Source organism: Silurus meridionalis, chromosome 17 (genome assembly GCF_014805685.1).
Source record: "Silurus meridionalis isolate SWU-2019-XX chromosome 17, ASM1480568v1, whole genome shotgun sequence".
Classification (NCBI taxonomy): Eukaryota; Metazoa; Chordata; class Actinopteri; order Siluriformes; family Siluridae; genus Silurus; species Silurus meridionalis.
This window is the reverse complement of record NC_060900.1, coordinates 11,203,456-11,230,136: the sequence shown is the minus strand read 5'-3', so window position 1 is coordinate 11,230,136 and position 26,681 is coordinate 11,203,456. Positions and strand designations below refer to the sequence as shown.

General features: G+C 43.1%; 1 protein-coding gene across 4 annotated transcripts in view; it reads right to left on the bottom strand.

Annotated features, from left to right (window-relative positions):
- The window catches only part of si:dkeyp-117b11.1 (B-cell linker protein), a 111,488-nt gene extending 99,284 nt beyond the window's left edge, over positions 1 to 12,204 (bottom strand). For all 4 annotated transcript variants that reach the window (XM_046870603.1, XM_046870604.1, XM_046870605.1 and 1 more), the window contains exon 1: positions 12,158 to 12,204. In XM_046870603.1, coding sequence (XP_046726559.1) covers positions 12,158 to 12,160 — 3 coding nt within the window. In that variant the 5' untranslated portion in view covers positions 12,161 to 12,204. The remainder of the gene's footprint in view (positions 1 to 12,157) is intronic.
- Between the last annotated feature and the right edge of the window lie 14,477 nt (positions 12,205 to 26,681).

The following is a 26,681-nucleotide window of genomic DNA, read 5'->3' as shown; positions in this document are numbered from 1 at the left end:
GCTAGCAAACTGAGCAATACAGGGAGGGCAGAACACAAACCAAAAACCAGTCCAGAGTTCAAAACCAGAGTAGAGCAGAACAGGGGTTTCAACAACAACGAATAATCTCAGGGGCTAAGGAGCCGGTAAGAGGTGTGTATTATATGTGCTGCTCTGATTTTTTGGTAGTATATGTCATAGTCTCAGAACAGCACTAATCAACAAGTTACTGTCCGGAGCCAAGGCCAGGGAGCAGACAGACAGGTTAAGCCGACTGTCTGCTAGCTGCACAGAGTCGTCACTCAGGATCCACCATATTGAGACTGTGTCTGTCCTCCGAGCGAAACCAAAATGTAGAAATTCTCAGAAAGTCTGTATAAGTAACCTGATTAACATGAAAATAAATAGGACTAAATACACAGCCAGAACCTGTGATCTAAAAATAGGATTGTTGAATATTAGATCTCTAATGTTAAAAGTGCTGATTATAAACAAAATTATTACCGACCAGGAGTTTAATATAATGTGTTTGACAGAAACGTGAATTAAACCGAAAGAATATATAGCATTAAATGAAGTGAGTCATCCTGGGTATAGTTACATACACCAGCCCAGTCTAAATGGCAGGGGAGGCAGAGTCACAGCTATTTATAATAATAATCTAAGCTTTACATAAAAAACTAGTTGTTCTTTACACAACATAAAATATTTAGTGTCCAAAAGCAGCTCTTGTCAGTCAATTCTATTAAATATTGTTTATAGACCCGAGGGTGATACTCTGATTTTCTCATAGAATTTGCAGATTTCATCACAAATTTAACTACTTCTTTAGACAAAGCATTAATTGTTGTTGACTTTAATATTCATTTAGATAATTAGAAAGACTCAAGAGCAGCAGTTGTGTCTATTTTAGATTCAGTTGGAATTAATCAGAATGTTATAGGACCCACTCATATTGGTGGGGACACTCTTGATTTGTTATTAACATTTGGATTCAAAAACATTTTGTCATAATTCCACGGTCTGAATCTATTCCAGATCATTATTTTATCTCTTTCAAAATCTGCCTCAGTCATTACATTAGTACCTCGCCATGTTACCGTGTTAATCATACATTCACATCAGCTACAGCAGCGAGTTTTATCAATAATCTTTTGGAACTGTCGATATTAATTAGATCTCCATCTGACCCCGCAGAGCTCGACTGGGCCACTGAATACCTAGAATCAACATTTCGTTACACTCTAGATGATGTAGCTCCCCTTAAAACCAACATGAGCAGAGAGAAAAAATTTGCACTGTGGTATAATGATCATTTGCACACCTTAAAACAGACCACTCAGAAATTAGAACGTAAATAGTGTTAAAACAAATTGACTGTATTTCAAATAGCATGGAAGGAGAGCCTCCTGTTATAGAAAATCTTTTAGTTCTGCCAGATCAGCATATTTCTTCACCCTCATAGAAAATCACAAGCATAATCCTAGATTTATATTCAGCACGGCAGCAAAATTAGCAAAACATTTAAGCACTGCACTGACAAATCAGGCAAAAACACATCAGGCAAAAAATCCAGATGATTAATATAATTCCAAACTATTTCCAATCAATTACAAAGTTTTACACCTTTTTAAAAGAATTACTTAATTTCATTTATTTTCTCATCAAAATCATCAACCTGCATTCTTGATCCCTTGACTACAAGTTTCCTCGAACAGATAATTCCAGATGTAATTGAACCCGTTTAAGATTTAATAAACTTTTTTTGTACCTAAACCCCCCTAATTAAGAAACCTGACCTTGACCCTTGTCAGCTGTCCAACTATAGGCCAATATCAAGTCTCCCCTTATCTTCAAGATTTTAGAAAAGGTTGTAGCACAGCAGTTATGCTCACATCTACTTATGAATAACATGTTTGAAATGTATAAGTCAGGATTTAGGCCTTATCATAGCACAGAGATAGCGATCGGTTTAGGTGGTAAATGACCTGTTATTGGCCTCTGATCAGGGTTTTGTTTCGTTACTTGTTTTGACCTTAGTGCAGCTTTTGACACTAATGATAATACTATCAATATGCTTGCTAGACTTGAGAAAGTTGTTGGAATAAAGGAAACCGCTCTCTCCTGGCTTAGGTTTTATTTGAATGATCGCTATCAGTTTGTTGATGTAAATGGTGAGTACTCCACACTCTCTGTGTTAAAGTATGGTGTTTCGCAAGGATCTGTCTTAGGCCCACTTATGCTGCCTCTGGGTGAAATTATACATAAACATGGTATTCGCTTCCATTGCTATGCTGATGATACACAGCTGTATATTTTAGCAAAGCCAGATGAGAGAGATCAGCTTGAAAATGTTGAGGAGTGTGTAAAGTACATTAGACAGTGGATGCTTGATAACTTTCATCTGCTCAACTCAGATAAGATGGAAGTACTTTTACTAGAAATACATACAGCTAGAAGTAAACTTTCTGATTGCGTAGCATCTCTGGATGGTGTTTCTATCTTAGTGTGTACAACAGTAAAATACCTTGGTGTGATTATTGACCCTAGTCTTTCCTTTGAGGCTCATGTTAAATTAGTTAGAAATATTGCTAAAATTAGAAATATGATGTCGTTACAGGATGCAGAAAAAACTAGTTCAAGCTTTTGTTACATCTAGATTAGATTACTGTAATGCTTTACTGTCGGGTGTTCAAGTAAGTGCAAAAAATAAGCTTCAGTTAGTTCAGAATGCAGAGTCCTCACTATGACCAAATATGACCACTTCACCCCTGGTTTAACCCTCTGGAGTCTGAGGGTGTTTTGGGCCCATTGAGAGACTTTGACATGCTCAAAAAAATCACTGAAATAAAGCCACAAAACCTATAGTAAACATGTTTTCACAAGACTTTTTGAGAACAGATCTTCTAATGTAGGTTTTTTTTTTAAATCATGTGAAAATCATACTGCCTGCTCATTCATATTAAACAATACAGTGATTTAAAAGACACTTTCTACTTTGAAAGGCCATATGCGAAGAGGCGTCGACATGCTGTTACTGACAGATGTGTAGACAAGGGGTCCCATAATGAGCTGTGGAATACATAATGAGCTGTGGATCACTGAGCCAGGATTTGAGTGAGAAGAACAGTAATACAAGAAAGAATATGTTTCCTTTGTGGTTTATTTAAAATACACATTAGCAAGGACAGCATTAAAAAGGGAATTGTGTAACAATAAAACAATACAGTACAGTACAGCATCATATGATAGTCCATGGCATGTGGGAAAGTTGTTCTTTCCTGTATATACAGAAAAGTCCATGGTGTATCCATTTGAGGAATCGGCAAGAACAAACAACTTGAACCCCCATTTAGTTGGCTTGGCTTTCATGTACTGTGTCATCCCAGTGTTAGCTTTGCATGCTACCATCCTCTCATACATGGCTAAATGTCTTCTAGAATGATAGATTGCTTTGCTTGTCTTACGGATTGTGTCCATAAGTGGTTTCACTCTGAACAGACGGTCATGTTCAGATGTGCCCCTCTTTCTGTCATTTTCTTTGTCTGCATCTGGGTGACTAATGTGTATGTTCCAGGAAATTATCCCGTATCTGTCCCTTGACATAATTGTTGCTGGAAAGGGAACTGTGAAAATACTGCTCTGTCACCAGTAGTCTATGATGGAGGGCAACTTTACCATTGCCATGTAAAATAAGAGCCCAATGTAGCGATACATCTCACTCATGGTTACATCTCTCCATTTGTATTTGCGTCCCTTGGCTATTGACTTGGCAGCTTGAGCATTTGTGTTGTGGCACAGAGTTGACACAACACTCTCTGAGAAAAAACATTATAAATAGACTAAATGGAGAATGAGAGTCAGAAGACTTTAGTTGAGGTCCAGCTTCACGTGTGGGCAGGAATCGCAGAGTCTGTGGAACTGTGTCATTATCTGTCTGATCCTTCCATGACATGGTGGACTGTCTGTGTGCTGCCTTTGCCCTTTTTGAAGCAGGTGCTTGATCACATCTGTTTATGAAACACAAACACACACAGAGACACATGAACATCACTAATTGTGTCATTGATAAAGTTGTTTGCATATGTCATACAATGCAATAATGATTCAAACTAAATATAATTTAAGAAAATATAAAATATGTACTTACTCAGGATGATTCTCAGTCGAACTCAAAATGGAGCGACGCCTGCATGGCCTGGTGTGAGTTTCCAGTGAAGGCAACGGTGATGCAGCCACATTCCTAAAAATAATCAAACAATATATTTTATTTTTGATGAATACAATTGAACAAAATATATTTGTTAGCATGCATTGTATAGCCTATAGGCATATTTGTTGATGGGCAATAGGACAGATAAATGTTTGTTGATGGGCCATAGACCATAATGCATCTCAGACATTTACACTATCACTATTTAAAGCTGAGCAAATAATGGAAAATGTTACATTCGTAAGGCAGTAATTTAGCTAGCATTTACACCTCAGCATTCCGGAACATCTCTGCTAGCTAACACTACATAATAGCCTTTCAGGATGTTGAGTGAGACTAACCAAAACTGACCTATATAACTTTATATAACATCAACAATATTAAGGGCATACGATTACAAACAGTTAATGTTACAAATGAGCAGATATTGGCAGATATTTGTTGTAACATTAAAAGGCAATGCTGACAAAAGCTAGGCAGAGATGTCTACAAACAATATTAGTTTTATATTATCAGAATGTAAGATGTAATAACTTACTCATCGTAGCAACTTGCTGTAAAGTCCTCGAATGGGTCTATTCCCTCTTCAAAATGCAAACGCTCCTCGTCAAAATTGCAATCTTCTTCGGATGAAAAAGTAAATTCTTCATCACTGTCCAAAACCATCTGAAGAGCTTCCTCACCGGTGTAGCGTGTCATCTTTTAAACGCAGCTGAATGTGTAATAATTTCAGTGGAATCGCATTGTTTTATATCACTGTCCGGGGGGCGTGTGACTCATTAAACTATTTTACCTGTGAATAGCCAGAATTCCCAGTACCTCGGCTGTAGCCACACCCGTAGCCTCACCTGCACCATCAACCGAGATGGAACCTGCTCCGGTCGTGGTTAGTTTCTGTGAACCTCACCTAATGCCACCGGCACGTTTCTCCGGGGAACCAGGACACTGCCACTTCTTTCTCACTCAGTGCGGCATTATCTTTCAACTTCAACCCTCTTCTTTTCCCACCAAAGTAGCCAAGGTGTCCTATGTGATTTCCCTGCTATCAGGTTCCGCTCTCCAGTGGACCACTGCTGAGTGGGAGAACCAGACCCCCCCACTGCATGTCTTTCTTCGCCTTCTCCGGCGAACTCTGGAAAATACCGACGTTGAACACTCCCTTGTGACACCACTGTACCAGAACCCCACACTCCACCCTGTTCTATGAAAATCGCCCGCCGACACCTATCCCCAAATGAAAAGAAGAGGCGTCGCTCCAGAGGCTTGTGTCTCTACTGCGGGGAGGCTGGACACATGGCGGTTTCCTGCCCAGTAAAAGACTGGGCTCGTCGCTGAAGGGGAGGTCCTCACCAAGCCAAATCCTTCCTGCCCTCTCCAAACCACTCCTAGACATCCGCATCCTCTCTGGGGGACAGGAGCACCAGCTTGCAGCTTTTGTGAGATGCCTCCTCATGGTCCTCCAAGCTGTTGTGGGTTGAGTACACCCATAATTCGTTACCTACTGCCGCCACTGGATTATCTTCCTTTCAGACGGTTTGTGGTTATCAATCCCCTCTATTTTCTACCCAGGAGGCTAAGGCTTCCATCCCATCTGCATTGGCTCAGTTTCGGCTCTGTCGACTCAGTTGAAGGAGGGCCCGCACAGCACTTCTTAGAGCTTCCCCGAGCTATGCTCGCTGGGCCAACCGGAGGCGCCGACCTGCACCCCATTACCGGGTTGGTCAAAAGACTGTCAGCCAACAGCGCACGCACTTCCGGTAATCCAACTTCTGGTAATCCAACTTCCGCTTCGGGTGCGGCGCTGGCGTGACGGCCATCTTTGTGTGTATAAATAGACGCCGGCTCCTGTTATCCCTTGCCAGATTGTCTTTTGGCTTCGTGTAAGTTTTTTTGACATACAGACGTACGTAAAGAAAGTAGATCCTTAACAGATTTAAATGATGTATTACTTTGACATGTTTGATCAAATATGACAGAGCAGTTTAAGCTCTTTTTGCTGGCATCTGAAAAAAAAGCACGTTTGGGTGCCAGCGGTGACTTCAGGGGGTTAATCAGTCTACAGTAGCTCCCAATTAAATTTAGCATTGATTAGAATTCCGCAGTAATTAGACTAAGGAGTTGATAGTGGACTTCAGCATGAAGCAGGAGCAGTCATACCAACCGCTAAACATCAATGGGACCCCAGTGGAGAGAGTGGACAGTTTCCAGTACCTAGGTGTTCACATCACACAGGACCTGTCTTGGTCCTGTCACACCAACATTCTGGTGAATAAGGCCTGGCAGCTTCTGTACAATCTGAAACGCTTAAGGGACTTTAGCACCTGAGAGGGTAGTTTAAAGGCTTTCTACACATGCACCATTGAGAGCGTCCTGACAAGTAACCTCACTTCCTGGTTCGGGAACAGCACCATGCAGGACAGGCGAGCCCTCCAGAGGGTGGTGCGTTCAGCTGAACGTACCATCCACACCGAGCTCCCTAACCTGCAGGACATCTACAGCACGCGGTGCCGGACCAGAGCCAGGAAGATTGTAAAGGACCTCAGCCATCCCAACAATGGACTCTTTTCTTTGTTGAATTCAGAAAAATGCTTCCGCTCCCTGAAAGCATGAGAATGAGGAGGAGCTTCTTCCCGCAGGTCATTCGGAGTTTGAACCAGAAAACACCCAGGATTTAGAACTGGTACACTCGCTCCATCGTCACACTTTTTCTCTGCACATATTGTTCTTTTTCTTTTTGCACTATGACACTTTAATCTCTGGACTTGCACAGCACAGTGCACTTTATAGTTTATACCACACCATGCACACGGACACTTTAAGGACAATCATATCAACCACCTTAAATTCTTACTGTTTTACTGTCATAAGCATACCATGTTTATACACTTTTCTTCTCATATATATATATATATATATATATATATATATATATATATATATATATATATATATATATATCTTTATATATTTTATATAGTTCATACTTTATTTATCTACATTATTTTTCTTGGTTTATTTTTCTCCCCATCCTATTCCCTCATGCCGGACCATCGTAAAAAGCATATTAGTGCATGTCGTACCCTGTATGTATGTGTATGTGACAAATAAAATTTGATTTGATTTGATTTATAAAATAATACTACTTACGTATAAAGCACTTTAGCCACAGTATCTAAGTGAACTTCTGTACCAATATTATCCTCCATGCTTACTTAGGTCAAAAGGTGCAGGCTATTGTTGGTATCTCAAATAATGAAGACTACAGCAGGGGGAAGACCTTTTTCTTATAAAGCCCCACAGTTATGGAACAGCCTTCCAATCAGTGTTCGGGACTCAGACACAGTCTTAGTGTTCAAGTCAAGGCTGAACACATATTTATTTAGTCAAGTCTTTTATCAGATTTTTCTTAGTTAAAGAAGCAGATCTGGAGTGAACATTGATATAGAATGTTCAGTGAACTCAGGTTTGTTGACGGTGGTGTGGTGGGTCGTCCCTTATCACAGAGATCCCTTAAGTCTGTGTTACCTACTGGTTTTCTGTTTTAATTATAGTGCTATAGCGAGTCTTGCTGGAGTCCCCAACTGCACAGTGTCCATAACTTTTATACAACAATAAGGACACATAATAATCCATATCCTTGGATGGTTTCATAAAATTCTGGAGTAAGAACGGGAGCTTTGAGGATGGATTTGGACTGTAGTTAATGTCAACAGTCTGCTACACTGACTCAGGACTACAGTTTGCTTCTGATCACCATCACTGTACCCCACAACATCGTTTATCTGTAATAAATGGACATTTGGTGAACCCCAGATGAGGATGGGTTCCCTCTTTGGTTTGGTTCCTCTCAAGGTTTCTTCCTTATGCCATCTCGGGGAGTTTTTCCTTGCCACAGTCAACACTCCCCTGGCGCAGACTGAGCAGCTGGTCGGCGGTGGTTAGGACCCCGGAAGCGGCGCTGAAAACTTCCAGGAAGTGCGCGGTAAACAAAGCATAGGCGTTTAATACCGGGCTTTCCGAATCCCACAGCGATTGAGCCCAAACTAGCGCTCTCCCGGAGAGGAGTGAGATAAAGAACGCTACCTTGGACCGTTCGGAAGGAAATCGCTGCGGTTGCATCTCTATATAAAGGTTTACCTGGAGCAGGAAGCCGCGGCACTCCGATGCTTCTTCCGAAAACGTTCAGTGCAGTGGTGTGCCATCAGGACCAGCGTTTCTCTTGGCACTGCTTCCAGTAGATGATGTGGATGGCACAGAGGGGAACTCCAGAGCTTTTAAGGCACTCTGATTCTGAAAGAAGCGGGGAGACCAGAGGACTCATAAAATGATGTGATGGCATCAACAATCCACCTGCTCAGAGTCTTATTAGCATGGAGGCCTCTCTTTGGAGGGCTTTAGCAGATAAGCAGCTGATCAGTCTTCCTCCAAGGACTTGTCCTGTGGAAGTAGGTGTCCAGTGCGCACACCGGACAGAGCCAGTTAATTTCTTCCTGGTCTGGGGCCTGAAATGGAGGAGGATAGAATGTCTGTAATCGTATGGTTTGAAGGACGACCGAGGGCACCTCGGGGATGTAACCCGTACGGAGTGCGGGAAGGCTCTAGCCATACCTGGGCTATACCCCAGTAAGGAGGGGTCCACAGAAAGGGTCTGCAAGTCCCCTACTCTCTTGATAGAGCAGATAGCCACAAGAACGCTGCCTTGATGGAAAGGTGCCTCCAAGATGCATCAGCTAGCGGCTCGAAGGGAGGCTTAGACAGAGCCCCCCCAAACGAATGAGAATGGTCTCTACCACCTCAGTGGAGAGACCAGAACCTCGGAGCTGTGCCCCCTCAGGGGCCACAGCCACAGCCTCCAAAACTCCGTGCGGGGGTGAAATATGGTGCCCCCTAGATGGGAAAGGAGATCCCTCCTCAGAGGAATCTCCCATGGAGGGTGCTCAAGGAGAGCTACCTGGTCTGCAAACCATGGTTTGCTCAGCCACATTGGAGCTACCAGGAGGAGACAGTCTCTTTACTGGCAAACTCTCTCCAGAACTCTCGGGAGCAGAGTGACTGGGGAAAGGCGTACAGACACTGCCTCGGTTATGCCTGAGCCGTGGTGTCTAGCCCCAGTGGGACTGGAGGAGTAAGGGAGAACCAGTCTCTCGACGTCTCTCAAGACATGAACAGATCCACCTGGGCTTTTCCGAATTTCTCTCAAACCTGCTCCACCACTTTGGGGTGGAGCCGCTATTCCCCAGGTCTCAACCACTGCCTTGTGTCTGCTGCCGTGTTCAACCAACCTGGGATGTAAACTGCTCTCAATGAGCAGAGTTTCTCCTGGGCCCAAAGGAGGATCTGGTGCGCCAGCCTGCACAGGGGGCACAAACGCAGACCTCCTTAATGGTTGATGTAGAGGACCACCGCAGTGTTGTACGTATGGACCACCAGGTGGTGACCTCTGAGGTGTGAGAGGAAATGCTTCAGTGCTAGAAGCACGGCCAGCATCTCTAGGCAGTTGATGTGCCAACATAGATGGGGCCCTTCCCACAGACCTCGGGCGGAGCAACCACTCATGATCGCTCCCCACCCCGTAAGGGACGCATCCGTCATTAGCATTAAGTGACGACCGGGGACTCACAGCACGGGGCCCAGAGATTGGAACGGCATGTAGGCATCGCCGCATGACCTTGATGGTGTGGAGGGAATTGCCCTTTCTGAGAACCCATGGGTCCTGAGCCACCAATGAAGGGGTCTCATGTACAGCAGGCCAAGTGGAATAACACTGGACGCAGCTGTCATAAGCCCTAGGAACCTCAGGAATTTCCTGTGAGATGGTAGAATGGATATCAAATCAAATCAAATTTTATTTGTCACATACACATACATACAGGGTACGACATGCAGTGAAATGCTTTGTGTAGATATATATATAAGTACACATTCTTTACATCTACCGTGACAAACCAGTCCCCAGATCTGGTTTAAAGCATGACCTGCTTTAGGTTTAGAATCTTAAACCTGAGTCTCTTGAGAGAACGGTTCAGCTGATGTAGATCTAAGATAGGACGCAACCCTTTGTCCTTTTTGGGAACTATGAAGTACCGGCTGTAAAGCCCGGACTCTCATTCTGATGGAGGGACCACCTTGTTGGATGACCTCTTTCCTCAGGAGAGTGTTTACTTCCTGTTCCATGAACAGAGCCTGCTGGCTTCCCACCAGGGTGGGAAGGATCCTGTGAAAACGGGGTGGAGGAGACCTGAACTGAAGTGGGTAGCCTCATTCTACAGTGTGGAGGAGCAGTGTGGAGGAGTGGTTAATCAGGATACAATATACTTCATATATCAATCTTGAATCTGCCACCATGTGTCTTTAATCAGACAGTTTGTCAAACCCTATGTAGACTGGGTCATAACAGGATACACAGATCAGAGTGTTTTGTTGCTTTTCAACACTAAAAAAGGCATTTAAGGTAATGCTGGTGTATTTCTCTTGGTTACCCAGAAAGGTATTTACTAATTTATTTAAAGGCTTTTTTCCCTTCTACAGGAATTAATTTAACTCGTGTGTGTATGTATGTGTGTGTGTGTATATATATATATATATATATATATATATATATATATATATATATATATATATATATATATATATATATATATTAATTTAACTCGTGTGTGTGTGTGTGTGTGTGTGTATATATATATATATATATATATATATATATATATATATATATATATATATACACACACAAACACACACGAGTTAAATTAATATATATATATATATATATATATATATATATATATATATATATATATACACACACAGTATACAGTATACAGTATATATATAATGTATATGTATATATATATATATATATATATATATATATATATATATATATATATATATATATATAATATTTTGTAACAATGACATTATTTTTCACAGAGGTCTGTTCTTACATCTCCACTTCCTGGTACAAGGAGTCAGAAGAAAATATGCAAAGAAGAAGGAAGCAGGAAAAACATAAAGGATAGTTGCCAATTGTACATCTGAATATGTATAATACATTCAACAGTGTGTCATTAAACTTCATAGGCCTTATCCAGTGTGCCAGCAGAGCTATCCCAAAAATAAATTTCTATCCTGACATTATGAAATTAAAATCTTTCTGCTTTTACAAACGTTAAAGGGGTTAAAATGTCTAAAGTATGAAGGGTTTAGGAGTTGTAAATGTTTGGTTTATTAAATTCAATGGCATTCATCACACTTTGATTTTGTGAGCACACAAAATCAAAAATAAAATCTAATAGTTAATTGAAATGGTTTCAGTTACTATATATGCAAAGTAATATATGTATAATAATATGTAAGTATATACTGCAATGGTACTGTATCCTAAAAAAACAGAATTCCCAAAATGTTCTATTATAAACCTATATAATCATCTTAAAGAATACCATGAAAACTGTTGAATTCTACACAAAGTTTTCTATATTAGCAATATAATTAACAATAGGTTGGGCTGTAACACAAATAATAGGCTTTAAATTAATGTGCTCTTCATAATTCATTGTTTTTATAGTCTCAGCTAAGTCACTCTAGTGTAGGTGATGCCAAACAGAAAATAAAGCTACTAATAAACAGACTTAATCTCAGCAACATATTTATCATAATTTTTTTGTTCAGAAACACATCACATTCAACAGCAATGAATTTAACTTCAACTTTTTGAAAACATGTTTTGTTTAGTGATTATCTAATAAAAATGTTCACAGATACAAATTATTCATTATTTTTCCCAGATTTTTAAATGTGATGTTTATATTTTCCTATAAAAACATAGTATCTTAAATCTAATTTTATTATATCTAATTATTTCTTTCTTATGATATGCATTAAATAAGTTATGTAATCATTTATCAAATAGACTACATGCATTTTTTCTTTTTAAATCTCAAAACATTTGTACATTACCATTGTGACAGCCCTTTCCCCTTCCACATAAGTAACTTATATTTTGCAGCTTGGAAAAGGTGTAATAAATATGCCTGTGTAATGGAAATTTGATCTCCCCCTAGGGTTTTTGCATATACCTGCTCCATGGGTGTAATTTGCCTGCCACCAGTTACTTATCAACAAAAACGATCAGAACATGCATTTTGTTTCTCCTCATATAACTGTAACTAATATAGGTGTATTTCAGGCTCATTATCAGAATGTATCAAACCCCAAGCAAATATTAGCTATGTGATTATAGTGTATAGAACTAAGTACATGTTAATTGTTTTATAAATTAAATTATAATTAAGCAAAGATGAGGGAAGATATATATATTTGTATTATGTTTTATATTATTTATGTTTAATTATTACAAATACATTGTATTTATCATTGAAATGAATTTAATGTAAAAAAAACATAAAAAACATAAAAAACATAAAAAACACCAAACAATGGATGACAAATATGAAACAATGAGTGAGAGGCTTTGGGGCTTAAATACAAGATCTAACAATTAGATCTAGCACTACTTAGACACTGACTAGATACTTCTAGATTTACACAATTTTACAGTGTTGTGCCAAATTTATAATTTGATTATATTACCCATTTGGGTTTAGTTAATCTCTCACTCATTTAACCATATGTTAGGAGTGTGGGAACAATAACCATTTAGTTGTTGCGGGTTGTTAGGATCCATTTCTGATTCAGATGTGATACAAGCTGGCACCATTGCTAACCTCGAGGCTGCAACTCAACCCGATAACAGCGAGATTCTTTCGGCTATAAACGGTTTGAAGAGTGAATTTTAATCCCAATACAAGGAGGTTCTGGCTGCCATGAAAGAAGTCAGAGAGGATTTCTGTTCCTTTGCTGAAAGACTTACCAAGGCCGGGTCGGTCAAACCAAAGACGACTTTGGCGATCTTCAAGGCAGGGTTTGCAAACTTGATAAAACTGTATCAGGTCTTGCTTCTGCTCTTGACTTGGCCAAATGTAGAAGTCAGCACTCTAATATTCGCATTCTGGGACTTCCAACTGGAATCGAGGGAAATAACCCTGCCTCATTTTTGGAAAACTGGCTCCCTCAGGTTCTGGGTGCGGACTCTTTCCCGAAGCTGGTGATTATTGAACGGGCACACAGGTTACCCAGTGGTAATCAAACTGGAAATACACCAACAAGGCCAAAAACAATGATACTTAAATTTCTAAGTTATGCCGACAAAGTCAGAGTATTGAGAGCAGCTCGGGGTGTTGAGACAACGAAGGCGATTTGACGACGTAAAAAGCGAGATCTTTTGAGAAGGAAGATTAAGTACGGGATGATTTTCCCCGCCAAACTTCTGGTCACCTATGGAGACTGTCGTCACTTCTTTAACTCTCCCAAAGAACCAAACAAATTCATCTCTGGCTTGCAAAAGGATGCTGAAGGAGTGGCGAACCACACCACAGAGTAGTCATTTGTAGAAGTTAACGTTTTTTTTTATCGGCTCTTTACGTTTTCCAAGTGCTTAATCTCACTACAATGTAAAACAGCAAGTTTGGTAATTTTGGATTTCGTAGCCCACAAAGGCTGGCTCCAATTTAGAAAAAGAAAGTTAAAACTGAGTTGATAGGCTTGATGTAAAGTAACCTGTGGTTAACGGGCATAATATCTAATGTATATGAGAGCGCGTGAATAATTGAAAGGGGTTTTTTTTGGATAGTTTTTATTTTCTTCTTAATTCGGCAACCTTATAGCGTACCTATTAGAGGACCATTAGAGTACGTAACTAGGATTCTAGTCATAGAAGGGATGTTCGCCATGCACTTTTTTAGTAATGTGTGTGCTGGGAAGTTACTTTGTGTTATAGTGGTTCGGATGTAAATTTTTTGTTTATTTTTATTTATTTTTCTTCTCCTCCTTCCCCCTCCCCAGCCAACATGTCCATGTGGGCCCCCCATGGGTTGTTATCGGTTGTGCAGCTCACAGAGTCTCCCATTGGCTCCCGTGTTCCCGCTTTCTGATTCTGAAGAAACGTTCATCACTCACTACACTGGAGCACCTGACCTGACCTGGATAACCTGACCTCTCTGTCATGTGAAGAAATTATCTTTTGTTTTAAATTAATCACATTTTACTGTTTGTTTTTATATAATGTATACTTCTGAAAGATTTGTGGTAATTAAAGTTACAGACACGATATAACGAAGGTAAGTGTGGAGAGTGAACTGGTTTACCATATAAACACCTGTGGAAAACTGAACATTCTTAACGATTAGCAGATAACCAGGAAATTGTCTACTAAAATGTGGAAATAATGACTTTTCAAAACATTTTCACCAGTATCTTCTCCATATAGTGTCCTCATGATAACAGGAGGGTGAAACAGAAAAAGCACTGTGGTGTAATCTTTCTCTTTCACTACCTTTATAACATGTGTATATACAATACACAGAGAAAAGGTCTGAGGAGATTGTGACAGTACTTAACATTATTTTAATGTGATTTAGGTGAAATAGGTAGAGGTGATAAAAACTTTCATATTTATATCAGTTGTAAACATTACTAAAGATATGATACGTCATGATTACGGTAAAGATAATAAACTGCATTTTGTGGTCAGTTCATATTCACGGTCCAAAGTGCACCAGTACGAATTTAATAATCGATCTATGTTCACTAATTATTCTAAACATTAATCTCAACAAAGCCTGAAATTCACCATATTGATGCATTTAACTTTTTGCATGGTATTGTGTGATTTTAAAATAATTTACTCAGATCAGTTAACAGTTTGGGCAAATGGTAGATTAGAAGGTGTTTACAACCTTGTGATTTTTTGTCTTTTTTTTTTTTGACATAGTCTTATGCTCATGTAGCTTGCACGTATACAAATAATATGTTGTTCCCTGGTTGATGCAGTAGCATGCTCTACTTTTATATAATTTTTTTTGCTTTACAGGTAGCCTGAAGCAGATCCTTTGCTGAAAACTGTCAGTAAGAAAGAGCTGGAGACAGCGCTTGGTAAATGGTTCACAAATGCAAGAGACAGAGAATTCAACCGTGCTTTGAGAGCCCAGGGGGACCATGATCGGAGGGCAGAACAGCCGGAAGTGTAAGTCATATAACCTATAGCTAGGGCTGCACAATTAATAATATTTTATCCCGATCAATGTTTTTGCCTTTGTTTAATTAAAGGAATACTTCACCCTGAGATGAAAAAATATCTTATAAATTACTTATCCTCAAGGCATCTATACAGTGGCTGAGAGAGCTCAACTTAATGCAACTTAAGAAAACACATGCAAATAGAAAAAAACACCAGCAAATTAAAAAAACAACGTTATTAGTTTGACAACACATGTGCTGCAACCCCCCACAATGCAACCAAGTACAGAAACACACTGCAAATCCTCAAAACACAACCAAATAGCACAGATCACAAAATAAATGTTTCAAGGGGGCCACAAGAAGAGACAAACCCGTCTGGGACTGCTTATTGTTCAATGTCTATTTGTCTGTGTTGTTGTCGATGACCTGAAAGGTGAGTTGTTTGTTTATTTTATTATTGTTTGTTTATGATTCCTTGGCCTTTTGAATATTATTATCCTAAATAATCTGATGAAATACACAATGAATTGGTTGTGTTGTGAGGATTTGCAGGAAGTTTCTGTATTTAGTTGCGTTGTGAGGATTTGCAGCATGTGTTGTTTAACTGATGAAGATATTTTATTAATTTGCTGGTGTTTTTTGTATTTGCATATGTTTTCTTCAGTTGCAGTGCATTGAACTTTTTGGGCCACCGTGATTCGAGGTGTGACTTACATCTTTCAGCTGATCAGAATCATTGTTCAATCACTGGCTTTTGGCAATAGCCAAATATTCATTAGAGATTCAATTTCAGACGCAAGGTTAATATTTTAATTGTCATATTCATAATTTTGGGTTCCATGACTGGTCCCCCGGCATAACTTATTACTGTGTGAGGCAGAGGTGGGAACAATTCTCTGATGAGATTCTAGGATATGTCTTATTATATTGATGCATGTTTTTTTAGATGCTGCTGTGAATGGTAGTATTTTAAAATGTTCTAAATTGCCTTTACTGTCTTCTCTTTCTTTACTGATTTGTAGGTGTGCAGCCAAGGCATCTGCATAGACCCACCAGTGAACTATTCTATTTTAGGAGTTCTGTTATTCCTGTTTCTTGTTTACTTGAATTAATTTAAATTAAGTGTGATTTACACATTCTAAATTGAAGTCATTAATTTTCCACAGTTCAAATACTCAACCATGTAATTTTAAACATATAGCAGCACATAAAATCAACTAATATTAGTTCTTTGTTTGGTCAGGCACAGTTTTTCATTGTAACTGAGGTTTGAAATGGTTTGACAATGGATTTTCCATAGTAAGATTAAGTACACATTAAGTTCACCAACAGAAATCAATGATGAAATTCAAAAATGGGGCCCAAATCTCACCCACTGTGGTCCCACAACAATCCCATAAAGGAGCCATTTGTGGGTTGACCCATGATTAAGTCATTTGGGCCCCATACGGGTCCTTTTTGTAGCCCACTTGGGCCCCATTTTTATCACCTATTTGGGACCCAGATGGGCCCATATAAAGAACACCTATACAGGCCCCACTTAAAGCCCACCATGGACCCATCAGTGGCCCATCTGGGCTAACACACATGGGGCCCATGTGGAGCCGATGGACAAATTTCTCTGGGCCCCATTTGGGTTACCCATGCAGGGCCCAAGTGACAGCCCATCAAAAACCCACATGGGGCCCACATGAAAATGTTGGCTGGGTCTTTTTTGTATTATTACATTTTGCTGTAAATGTCAATGGGTTCTAGTTTTACACTGACATCAAGGGATGTTCGGGGGCTCTGTAATCCAATTTAATTAAAGCAAGTGATGAATAGAGTTAAATATCTAAATTCTAAAATATTGTTCCTACAGGAAACACACTTATTGCCAGATGAAGTCATTAAATTACATAGAAGATGGCCCGGCCATGTTTTAGCTGCATCCTACAGCTCACATTCAAGAGGGGTTGCTGTGCTGATACATAAATCAGTACCAATTTAGGTATTAAAAACTTTTTGTGATCCATCTGGAAGATACGTTATTGTTGCAGGTAGGATGTTTAATGAATATTGTAATCTTGTGAATGTTTACTGTCCAAACAGAGATGAACCACAATTTTTTCATAATCTTTTCTTAATTCTGTCCTCTCTTCAGAGTAATTTAATAGTTGGTGGGGATTTTAATTCCACTTTAAATCCTGGTTTGAACCGTTCTACTGGTACCGATGGTTCACATTCACAGAGGAGGAATATACAAAATCAATACATAAAAGACCTTGATTAAACGTATATCTGGAGGTTTCAAAATCCAGCAAGGAGAGAATTTTCTTGCTACTCCTCATCTTTTAATACTTACTCCAGAATAGACTATTTTCTTATTTCAAGGGTCCTGATTGAATATATATCTAATTGTGAATATAGTAGTATTATTTTATCAGATTATGCATCTCTGCTTCAATAAGATGGTAAGCATTTCAGGCCTATATTAGTAGGCAAATTATCAGCTTTACTAGTTCCAAGACCAATAGAACTAATCTTAAAATGACAGAATTAGAGCAAAGTATTAAGGATTTAGAAGAAGAAATTCTTAGAAAAGATACTCCTGAACTTCGACAGGAACTTTTTTTGCTTAAAGCAGAATTTAATGACATCTCTACTAATAAGGCTGTAGCTAATATAACTAGACTCAAACAAACATATTATGACCAAGGAGAAAAGCCTGGAAAGCTGTTGGCATGGTGTATCAATGCTCAACAAAATGTAAATGTGATTAACAAAATAGAAGTTATAGATGGACGAAAGACCGAGATCCCCAATGAAATTAATAAGGTTTTTCAAAACTATTATGAAGATAATATTATAAATCATTTTCCCCAAGTAATACCCATCTTTATAAAACATTCTCAGAAGAGACTCCATAGCATTGGATCAAGCAATTGACTTGCGTATTCATTCTATGAATAGTGGGAAAGCGCCGGGCCCAAATGGTCTGCCTATAGACATGTATAAGATTTTTCACAACAAATTGATAACCCCAATGATTGAAATGTTAAAGAAATCATTTAGTAACAAAGAACTCCCTTTGTCCATGCGCTCTGCCCTCATAACTTTAATTCTTAAACAAGGGAAAGACCCCACGAAATATGGTTCTTATAGACTCATTAGTCTCTTTAATTCAGACACTAAGATAATTGCTAAGTCTTAGCTAGTAGACTTGATAAATATTTGCCATCATTGATTGATCTTGATCAAAATGGCTTTGTGAAAGGTAGACACGCGTGTTAAATGTCATACACTTCAAAAAAGAGACCCCTTATACTGCTTTGCTCTCCCTAGATGCAAAGAAGGCTTTTGACAGGGTGGAGTGGGGCTATCTTTTTGATATCCTGTCCCGTTTTGGTTTTGGTTCTTATTTTAGAAAATGGATCAAAATTGTATGTGTAAATCCGACTATTAACTAACAATATAATCTCTAAATCGTTCCAGCTCTCACGAGGCACACACCAGGGATGCCCACTGTCACTGCTTCTTTTTACATTGCTATTGAACCTTTGGCTAGTGCAATACAAAGAAATAAAGATATATCAGGGATTACAATTAATAATCTTGAAATTGAATTAGCTTTATATGCTGATGATATTATATAATTTCTATCCAACTTATGTACATCCATACCATGTCTATTTGGTCTAATTAAAATATTTGGATCTATAAAATAAATGAGTCTAAGTCTATGATTTTATTTCTTAAAGAATCGGAACGTTAAACCCAATTTATGAATGTTAATGAAGGTTTTCTGTATCTTGGAATTAAAACTATTCCAGACATATATAATTTGGACCCCAGTAATTATAATTACATAACTAAATTATTCACTGAGTCAATTAATAAGTGGTCACTTCTGCCAATATCTCAAATTGGACATATTAATATACTTAAAATGAATGTACTCCCCAAAATCTTGTACCTAATTCAGTCAATTCCTAGTGTCATGTGGAGATGAACAGAGGCGGAAGCCGGAGTGCAGCCCGCTTGGTTTAATAAAGTGAGTGAAACACAAACACACACCATACAGCAGTCCTTAGAGATAGAGAGAGTAATATCCTTGGTATGCCCTGGAGGGGTGACGTCCACACAGTCCTGGTACAAGGAAAAGAGAGGAAGGAGTAGTCTGAGGTGCGCTTGGGGAAAAGCGCAGCTGTGGCAGGATAGACGAGTCTGAACTGGAAGGACAGTGTAGGGATACGCATACACATACAAACAAACAATAACGGACAGGGAGTGTGTGTGAGTGAGGGGTTTATGTAGGAGCCGGGGATGAGTGCTTAATGAGTCCCAGGTGTGTGTGATTGAAGCCGGGACCTTCAGAGAAAGCGGCAGCATGACAGCCGCTGAAGGGGGCATGGCAGGTGGATTTCTGACACCTACCACTGCCACAAACATTTTTTTTTGTAGTATGAAGAAGCTTTTTTTCCGATTTTGTTTGGGTAAACCGGTGTCCTAGACTGAGGCTCTCTCTTTTGTATTTACCATATGAACGAGGGTTGCAGCTGCCTTATCTTAAATGGTATTACTGAGCAGCTCAGCTAAGAGCAGCAATGTTTTGGTTCTATCCCTTGGCTATGTATTGAGGCCTGTATATCCAGACCTTGAACCTGTATTTGTTTTCGGCACCCCTACCTAAATTGAAAAAGCTACTTCAAATCCCTTTGTTAAAAATACTTTTGTGGTATGGTATGAAGTCTTGAAACATCTTGGGGAGGTTCCTCAATTATCACAAATTACCCCTATTTGGGGTAATACTAACTTTACACCTGGGACACATGATGCTGGATTCAAAATTTGGGCAACAAAAGTTCCCCTTCAGGAACTCGAGCTGCGTCGAAACGCTATGAGAACGCCCCTGCGTGACCACGCTCTGAACCACGTGTGAAATCTAGCCAATAGGCAAGCCGTGACGTCATAGAGAGGCGACGTCGCGTAAACCAGGAAGCTACAAGATGGCTGTGCGGTGGTAGCGACATTAGCTTCTGCTCGTTCGGGTAAGCGCTTTGAGTGTGTTATCCGTGCAGTCATGAGCTTATATGCAGGCAAAATTCCGTCTGCGTGTCTCCTGCTTGCCCCGATTCATTTCGGGGGGGGTGACACGCAGCCGATGTGTTGTTTGCTTAGCTTAGGAGCGTGCTTAGTCGGTTCTCGAGGGTATCAGTTGTTAGCATTTTAGCCGTGCGGCTATGTGCTCCCGGCTGCAAGGCGAGCTCCCGTTCCCCGGGGATTGCGCTCGTTTGGCGGTTCCTTCTCCGGTGCGTGTGACGCGGTGCTCCGTATTCTTCCTCCGAGGTGGGTGAATTTTCGGGGAGCGCTCTCCGAGGTGGCGCTCTTCCTCGCGGCTTTGGCTCGATGGTATCGGCTGTTAGCATTTAGCCGTGTGGCTATGCGCTCCTGGCTGCTAGCCGAGCTCCCGTTCCCGGGATTGCGCTCGTTTGGTATCGGTTCTTTTCGGTGTGTGTGACGCGGTGCTCCGTATTCTTCCTCCGAGGTGGGAGAATTTCAGAGAGCGCTCTCGAGGTGGCGCTCTCCCTCGAGGCTTTGGCTCGATGGTATCGGCTGTTAGCTTTTAGCCGTGTGGCTATGCGCTCCCGGCTGCTAGCCGAGCTCCCGTTCCCCGGGGAGAGCGCTCGTTTGGTATCGGTTCTTTTCGGTGTGTGTGTGCGGTGCTCCGTATTCTTCCTCCGGTGGGAGAATTTCAGAGGCGCTCTCCGGTGGCGCTCTCCCTCGAGGCTTTGGCTCTCGATGGTATCGGCTGTTAGCTTTAGCCGTGTGGCTATCGCTCGGCTGCTAGCCGAGCTCCGTTCCCGGGATTGCGCTCGTTTGGTATCGGTTCTTTTCGGTGTGTGTGACGCGGTGCTCCGTATTCTTCCTCCGAGGTGGATGAAATTTCGGGATATTAGGGAAGCATGCCTGGCGGCTGCTTCTTCTCCCAGTGCGGCGGCGCAGCATTACATGTCTCTCTCCGAGGAGGTTGAGCTGGTGGATGCTGGCGAGCCTGCGGACTCCTCACAGCCTGTGCTGTATATGGAGCTCCTTGTGGTCGTGGCACGGGCCGGTCCGAGCTGGATTAGCTTGGCGGTCGTGTGGCGGCTGCTTCTTCTCCCAGTGAGCTGGTTGTGCGTTTCCTGCACTGTGTCACAGCCTCAGCGACTCCCTGATCTGCACACCGAGGTGTCTGGGTCCTGGGAGGCCCGTGGGCGCGCGTGCTTTCCGATGTTCTTTCGCTGTGCGCGAATGTTATTGGAGCTGCGTGGCGTGGCTACGGGACGTTGCCGCTTGTGGTTGAGACGCTAGCTAGCTATGTCTCCCCGAGTGTTGCGTCTGTGATGGCTATTGGTTTGCCTCTGAGCGCCGCTTGGCTCTGATGGGTAGCGCTTGGCGGCAGGTCAGGCTACAGGTTGCTTCCACCACGATGAGTGTGTTGCAGGCATACCAGGCTGGCCTGCTATGGGGATGATGCGAGCTTCCTTCTGGCGTCATGGTGTCCCTCCTGGCCTGACCTGGTGACGCTGTGGGTAAGGGTGATTGCTGGCGGGTTCAGGAGACCGCGGTGGCGTTTCAGTGGTAGTTCCTCGCTGCTCCGATGGGGCTGCTCAGCGGCAGCCGCGCCCTGGTACGTCCAGGCACAGCGAGATAGCCCGGTGAGAGTGTTGCCACCCGACTCGCGGGAGGTCCTAGGGGCCCCTGGCGACTCTCTAGGCCCGAGGAGGGGCTGGACGGCCTGAGGTCGTCCTCGCCTCTAGTGAACGGGCTGTGGTGCATAGGCCTGATGGCTTGCTTCTTGGAGGGCGGTGCGCGCCTCATGCTACGGTGCTCGTCCCTCCCTGGCACCACCGGGAGGCCGGTCTGTCGGCCCTGCCACAGGGTGTTCAGGACGCTGCCTCCCTCTAGCGTTTAACTCCCTTATTTCCGCCCGACAGTTCGTTGCGGATGAGAGTCATCCGCCGCCTCTCAGGGGGCTTCAACGGCCGCAGTACGCTGCTCCTGCCGTTCGAGTTCAGGAGGACTGTCTGTTAGCCCTGCCATGGGTCGTGTTCAGGGCGCAGCTTCTCCAGCGGTTTGCTCCCCGTATTCCGCACGTATGATCGCTGCGGACGGGGGGTTCCGCCGCCTCTCAGGAGGTGTGGTCGGCTGCAGAGCACCGCTCCAGCCGCTCTGAGTGGGTCGGGGGCCAGCCCCGAGGGGTTGGTTCTCCCTGTGGAGACTTTCTGTCAGTCTGTAGGGCTGCCTGGAGTCTCTCGGGGGTCCTGCGTACTGTGGAGAAGGGCTGCGCGATTCGATTCGCATCTTCTCCTCCCCGGCTCGACGGGGTGTGTCCCGCCCTGGTGGGACCCGTGCAGGCTCTGGTCCTGGAACAGGAAGTGCGCACACTCCTGGGGAAAGGGGCCATCGGTGGTTCCCCCTCAGTTTGCGAGTCAGGCTGCTACAGCCCGTGCTTCGTTGTTCGAAGAAGGACGGTGGGTTGCATCCCATTCTGGATCTCTGCTACTTGAACCACTCACTTTTGAGGCTCGGGTTCAGGTTTCTCGTTTAGAGGTCGTGTCTCAGGTCATGTCAAGGACTGATTTGTCATCGCTAGATCTGGAGGTTGCATGCTCCCATGCAGCCGTCCTTCACCGCACGGAGGTTCCTGAGGTTGCTGGGAAGCTTACCAATATCGGTCCTTCCGTGCGGCCTAGCGCCTCACCCGTGCCTTCACAGAGTGCGTGAGCGCAGCACTGACCCCGCTGCGGCTTCAGGGCATCCGCGTTCTGTATTATATCAGCGATTGGTTGATGGTGGCTCGTTAGAGCACCTGGCGGTTTAACATTGAGGTGCTGTTCCGCCTGCATGAAGGTACTGGGGTTCGGACTGAGACGCCGGGTAGTGTGTACTTTTCCCAGCGGAGGGCCACTTTCCCGGCGTGGTGTGGGACTCGGCCGAGTTGCGGCACGGTTGTCTCCCGCCCGGTTTGTAGTCATCCTCACTGCAGTCAGGAGGGTAGGGGCAGGCCGCCTGGTCACTGTGAGGCAGTTCCAGAGGCTGCTGGGTCTCATGTCGGCAGCGTCCGCATGTGGCCCCTCCAGTGGTGGCTCCGGGCAGAAGGTTCTCCCCTGAGGAGTCTGTATCGTCACATCAAGGTCTCACGGTGTGCCGGTTGAGCCTTGGTTGCATTGTAGAACCTTACGTTCTGTCCGAGGCCCGTTTAGGGACTCCTTGTCGTCGCGTAATGCTAACGACGGACGCTTCCATCACGGGGTGGGAGGCGGTCATGAGTGGCCACTCCGCCCAGGGTCTGTGGGCGGCCCGCGTCTCTTGTGGCACATAGGTTGCGGGAGGTGCTGGCAGTGTTGTTGGGGTTACAACACTTCCTCCCAGTCCTTAGAGATCGCTATGTGTTGGTCCGCTCGGACAATACTGCGGTGGTCTCGCACATCGACCACCGGGGGGACCTCCGGTCTCGCCCTTGCGAGCAACGGGCGCAGGAGGTCCTCTTGTGGTCCCGGGACGAACTCTCTCATTTAGAGCGGTTACATCCGGGGCGGTTGGATGCCTGAGCAGGCGCCCTGTCGAGACAGTGGCTGCCGTGGGGCGGTCTTGGCGAGGCTACGCCTGTCGCCTTTCCCCCGATTGCGCTGCTCTCGGGAGTTCTGGGATAGGTTCGCCGGTAGGGAGTCTGTCTCCTCCGGGTAGCACCTTGTTGGCGGGCAGAACCCTGGTTCACCCCCGCCCGGTGTTGTGGAGACTGTGGCCCCTGAGGGGGCACGGTTTGTAGCGGCTGTTCTCTCTACCGAGGTAGTAGAGGCCCCTCTCCACTCCAGAGCTCCCTCCATGAGGAGGTCGTATGCCGCCGCGATGGCGACTGTTCGCGTCACGGTGTGAGCACCATGACTTGGACCCAGATGACTGCCGGTCGGTTCAGTTCTGGTGTTTTGCAGGTACAGTTTGCCGCAGGGTTAACCCTTCGACCCTGAGGGTTTCCGTGTTCGCTGGGTAGGTCCCATTGGTGACGCGTTTCCTCCGCGGCGCCGGAGGCTGTGGCCGGGACACGACTCAGAGTGCCTGTCTGGGACTTGGCAGTTGCCTCGTCCCACCTGGAGTTGCCCCTGGCATGGCCAGAGTGTTCTTACGAGGCTGGGTGCTCCCACGATGTGTCGTGTTACAGGCATTCTGCCCTCCTCTGTTATAGCCCCGACCAGGGGTTACGAGACCGGCTGTGTCCAGTGCGAGCACTGGGTGCTTATCTCCACAGGGCGAGTCCTTGGAGGTGGTCGGTGCAGTTGTTCGGCTGCGAGTCCTGGTCCCCGTTCAGGGCTCGCCCGCCGGAGTGTGGCGGCCTCTGCGGCCGGGTCCACATGAGTGTCACTCCGGGGCGTCTGTGGCCTGCGGGTTGGTCCACCCGCTGACCTTTGTCAGGTTCTATGGCCTCGACCTCAGAGCCACCCGGGCTCCTCTGTCCTGCGTGCTGGTGCGAGGCCCTCACTCTTTGGCAGGGTCTGGTCAGTGTGGCGTGATTGGACACTCATTTCCATAGCGTTTCGACGCAGCTCGAGTTCCTGAAGGGGAACGTCTCAAGGTTACGAACGTAACCCTAGTTCCCCGAGGAACGAGACGCCGCGCCTCCGTGCCACACTCCCTGCATCCCGCGGCGCTTACCTTCTCTTTGCAGAAGCTAATGTCGCTACCACCGCACAGCCATCTTGTAGCTTCCTGGTTTACGCAACGTCGCCTGTCTATGACGTCACGGCTTGCCTATTGGCTAGATTTCACACGTGGTTCAGGCGTGGTCACGCAGGCGTTCCCATAGCGTTCGACGCAGCGTCTCGTTCCTCGGCGAACTAGGGTTACGTTCGTAACCTTGAGACGGTTTGTGTAAGGTGGGAGATTTAAATAGTAATGAAACTATGCTTAGATTCCGGGAATTAAAAAAAAAGTTTGATCTACCTAAAACACATTTTTAATCTCCAAATTAGGAATTTTATTAACAAGATAAATCATTCCTCTTTATTGCTGAATCTATCCCCTTTAGAAAAAGTTACTTTAGACCACTTCAATGGGGTAGGGAAATTTCTATGCTTTATAAACTAATCTCCACCAAGTCCAAGAAAAATACTGAAGATATACATCTGGCATGGTGTCGAGATATAAATGAAAATATAATAGAAGATGAGTGGCAGTGTATTTGTCTAAAGACCCAAACTCAGACAAATAATACAAATTAATTCAAGCTTCTGCAATATAAAAGGATTAAGACAGTATACAGCACTCCTGAATTACTACACAAATTTTATCCCAACATTCCCGATCAATGTATAAAATGTAATCTAGAGAAATGAACTTTATATCACTGTTTATGGAAATGCACCCAAGTTGAATGATTTTCTATCCCTGTTGTTGAAACAAAACAATTCCAAGTGTCCTAAACTCTGTATACTAAATATTTTCCCTGCAACATGCACCTTTACTAGCCCTGATAAAAAAAAGAAATTTGATATTCTCTTTATTACAAGCAAAACTGGTATTAGCTCGTCATTGGAAAAATACAGGAAGCCCTCATTTTAAACTATGGTTACAAGAACTATCTCATTGTTTGGCTTTGGAAAAACTCACATATATTGTTAAAAGAAAACCTGAAAAGTTTTTCAGAATATGGAATCCCTTCATAGGTTTTTTGAAGGTGGACGATCCGAGTCTATTTTCCGGGTAACTTGGCTTAACATATATTAATTTTGGATATCGATGTGCCATTGTTTTTGACAAAATGTGTTTTGGGTGTGTGTGTACATGTGTATGTATGTGTACATATGTATGTATATATTTGTGTGTATATACACAAATAGATCTGAGGAAGGGAGAGCTATATATAGGTCTGATGATAATGAGCGCCAGGTGCCGGCACTTAGTAAGAGGGTGATTCACGGCCGGAGTGTTGAGATTTGAAGCTGGTCATTCCCTGACAGTATGTAAACCTTACCCCTTCCCTTTTATTTAATTTTTTTGTTTACTTGTGTTATTATTGTAATCATATATATTTTTTGTTTTCTCTTTAAACTTTCAAATTAATAAAGACAGTGTTGAAAAAAAAATAGTACGACTAGAGTTTAGAGTAGTTATTGCTTTATTGGTCAAGTGCAGCAAGGTAACAAACAGATTTTAAAAGTATTCAAACAGAGTCAATAAGACTAGACTCACACAGGCAAAAGAACAAGGACAGTGCCAAAGAATTGAACATAATAAAAAAAGTCTACTCTAGGCTGTATTTTGGAAGCTTAACCTAACTAACAAACAGCAACAGACTAGCTGACTACACTAGGCTACGCTATCAGAAAAAATACAATGGGTGGCACCTCTCCTCTACCAACAGTGTCTAAACAATGGTAAAGTA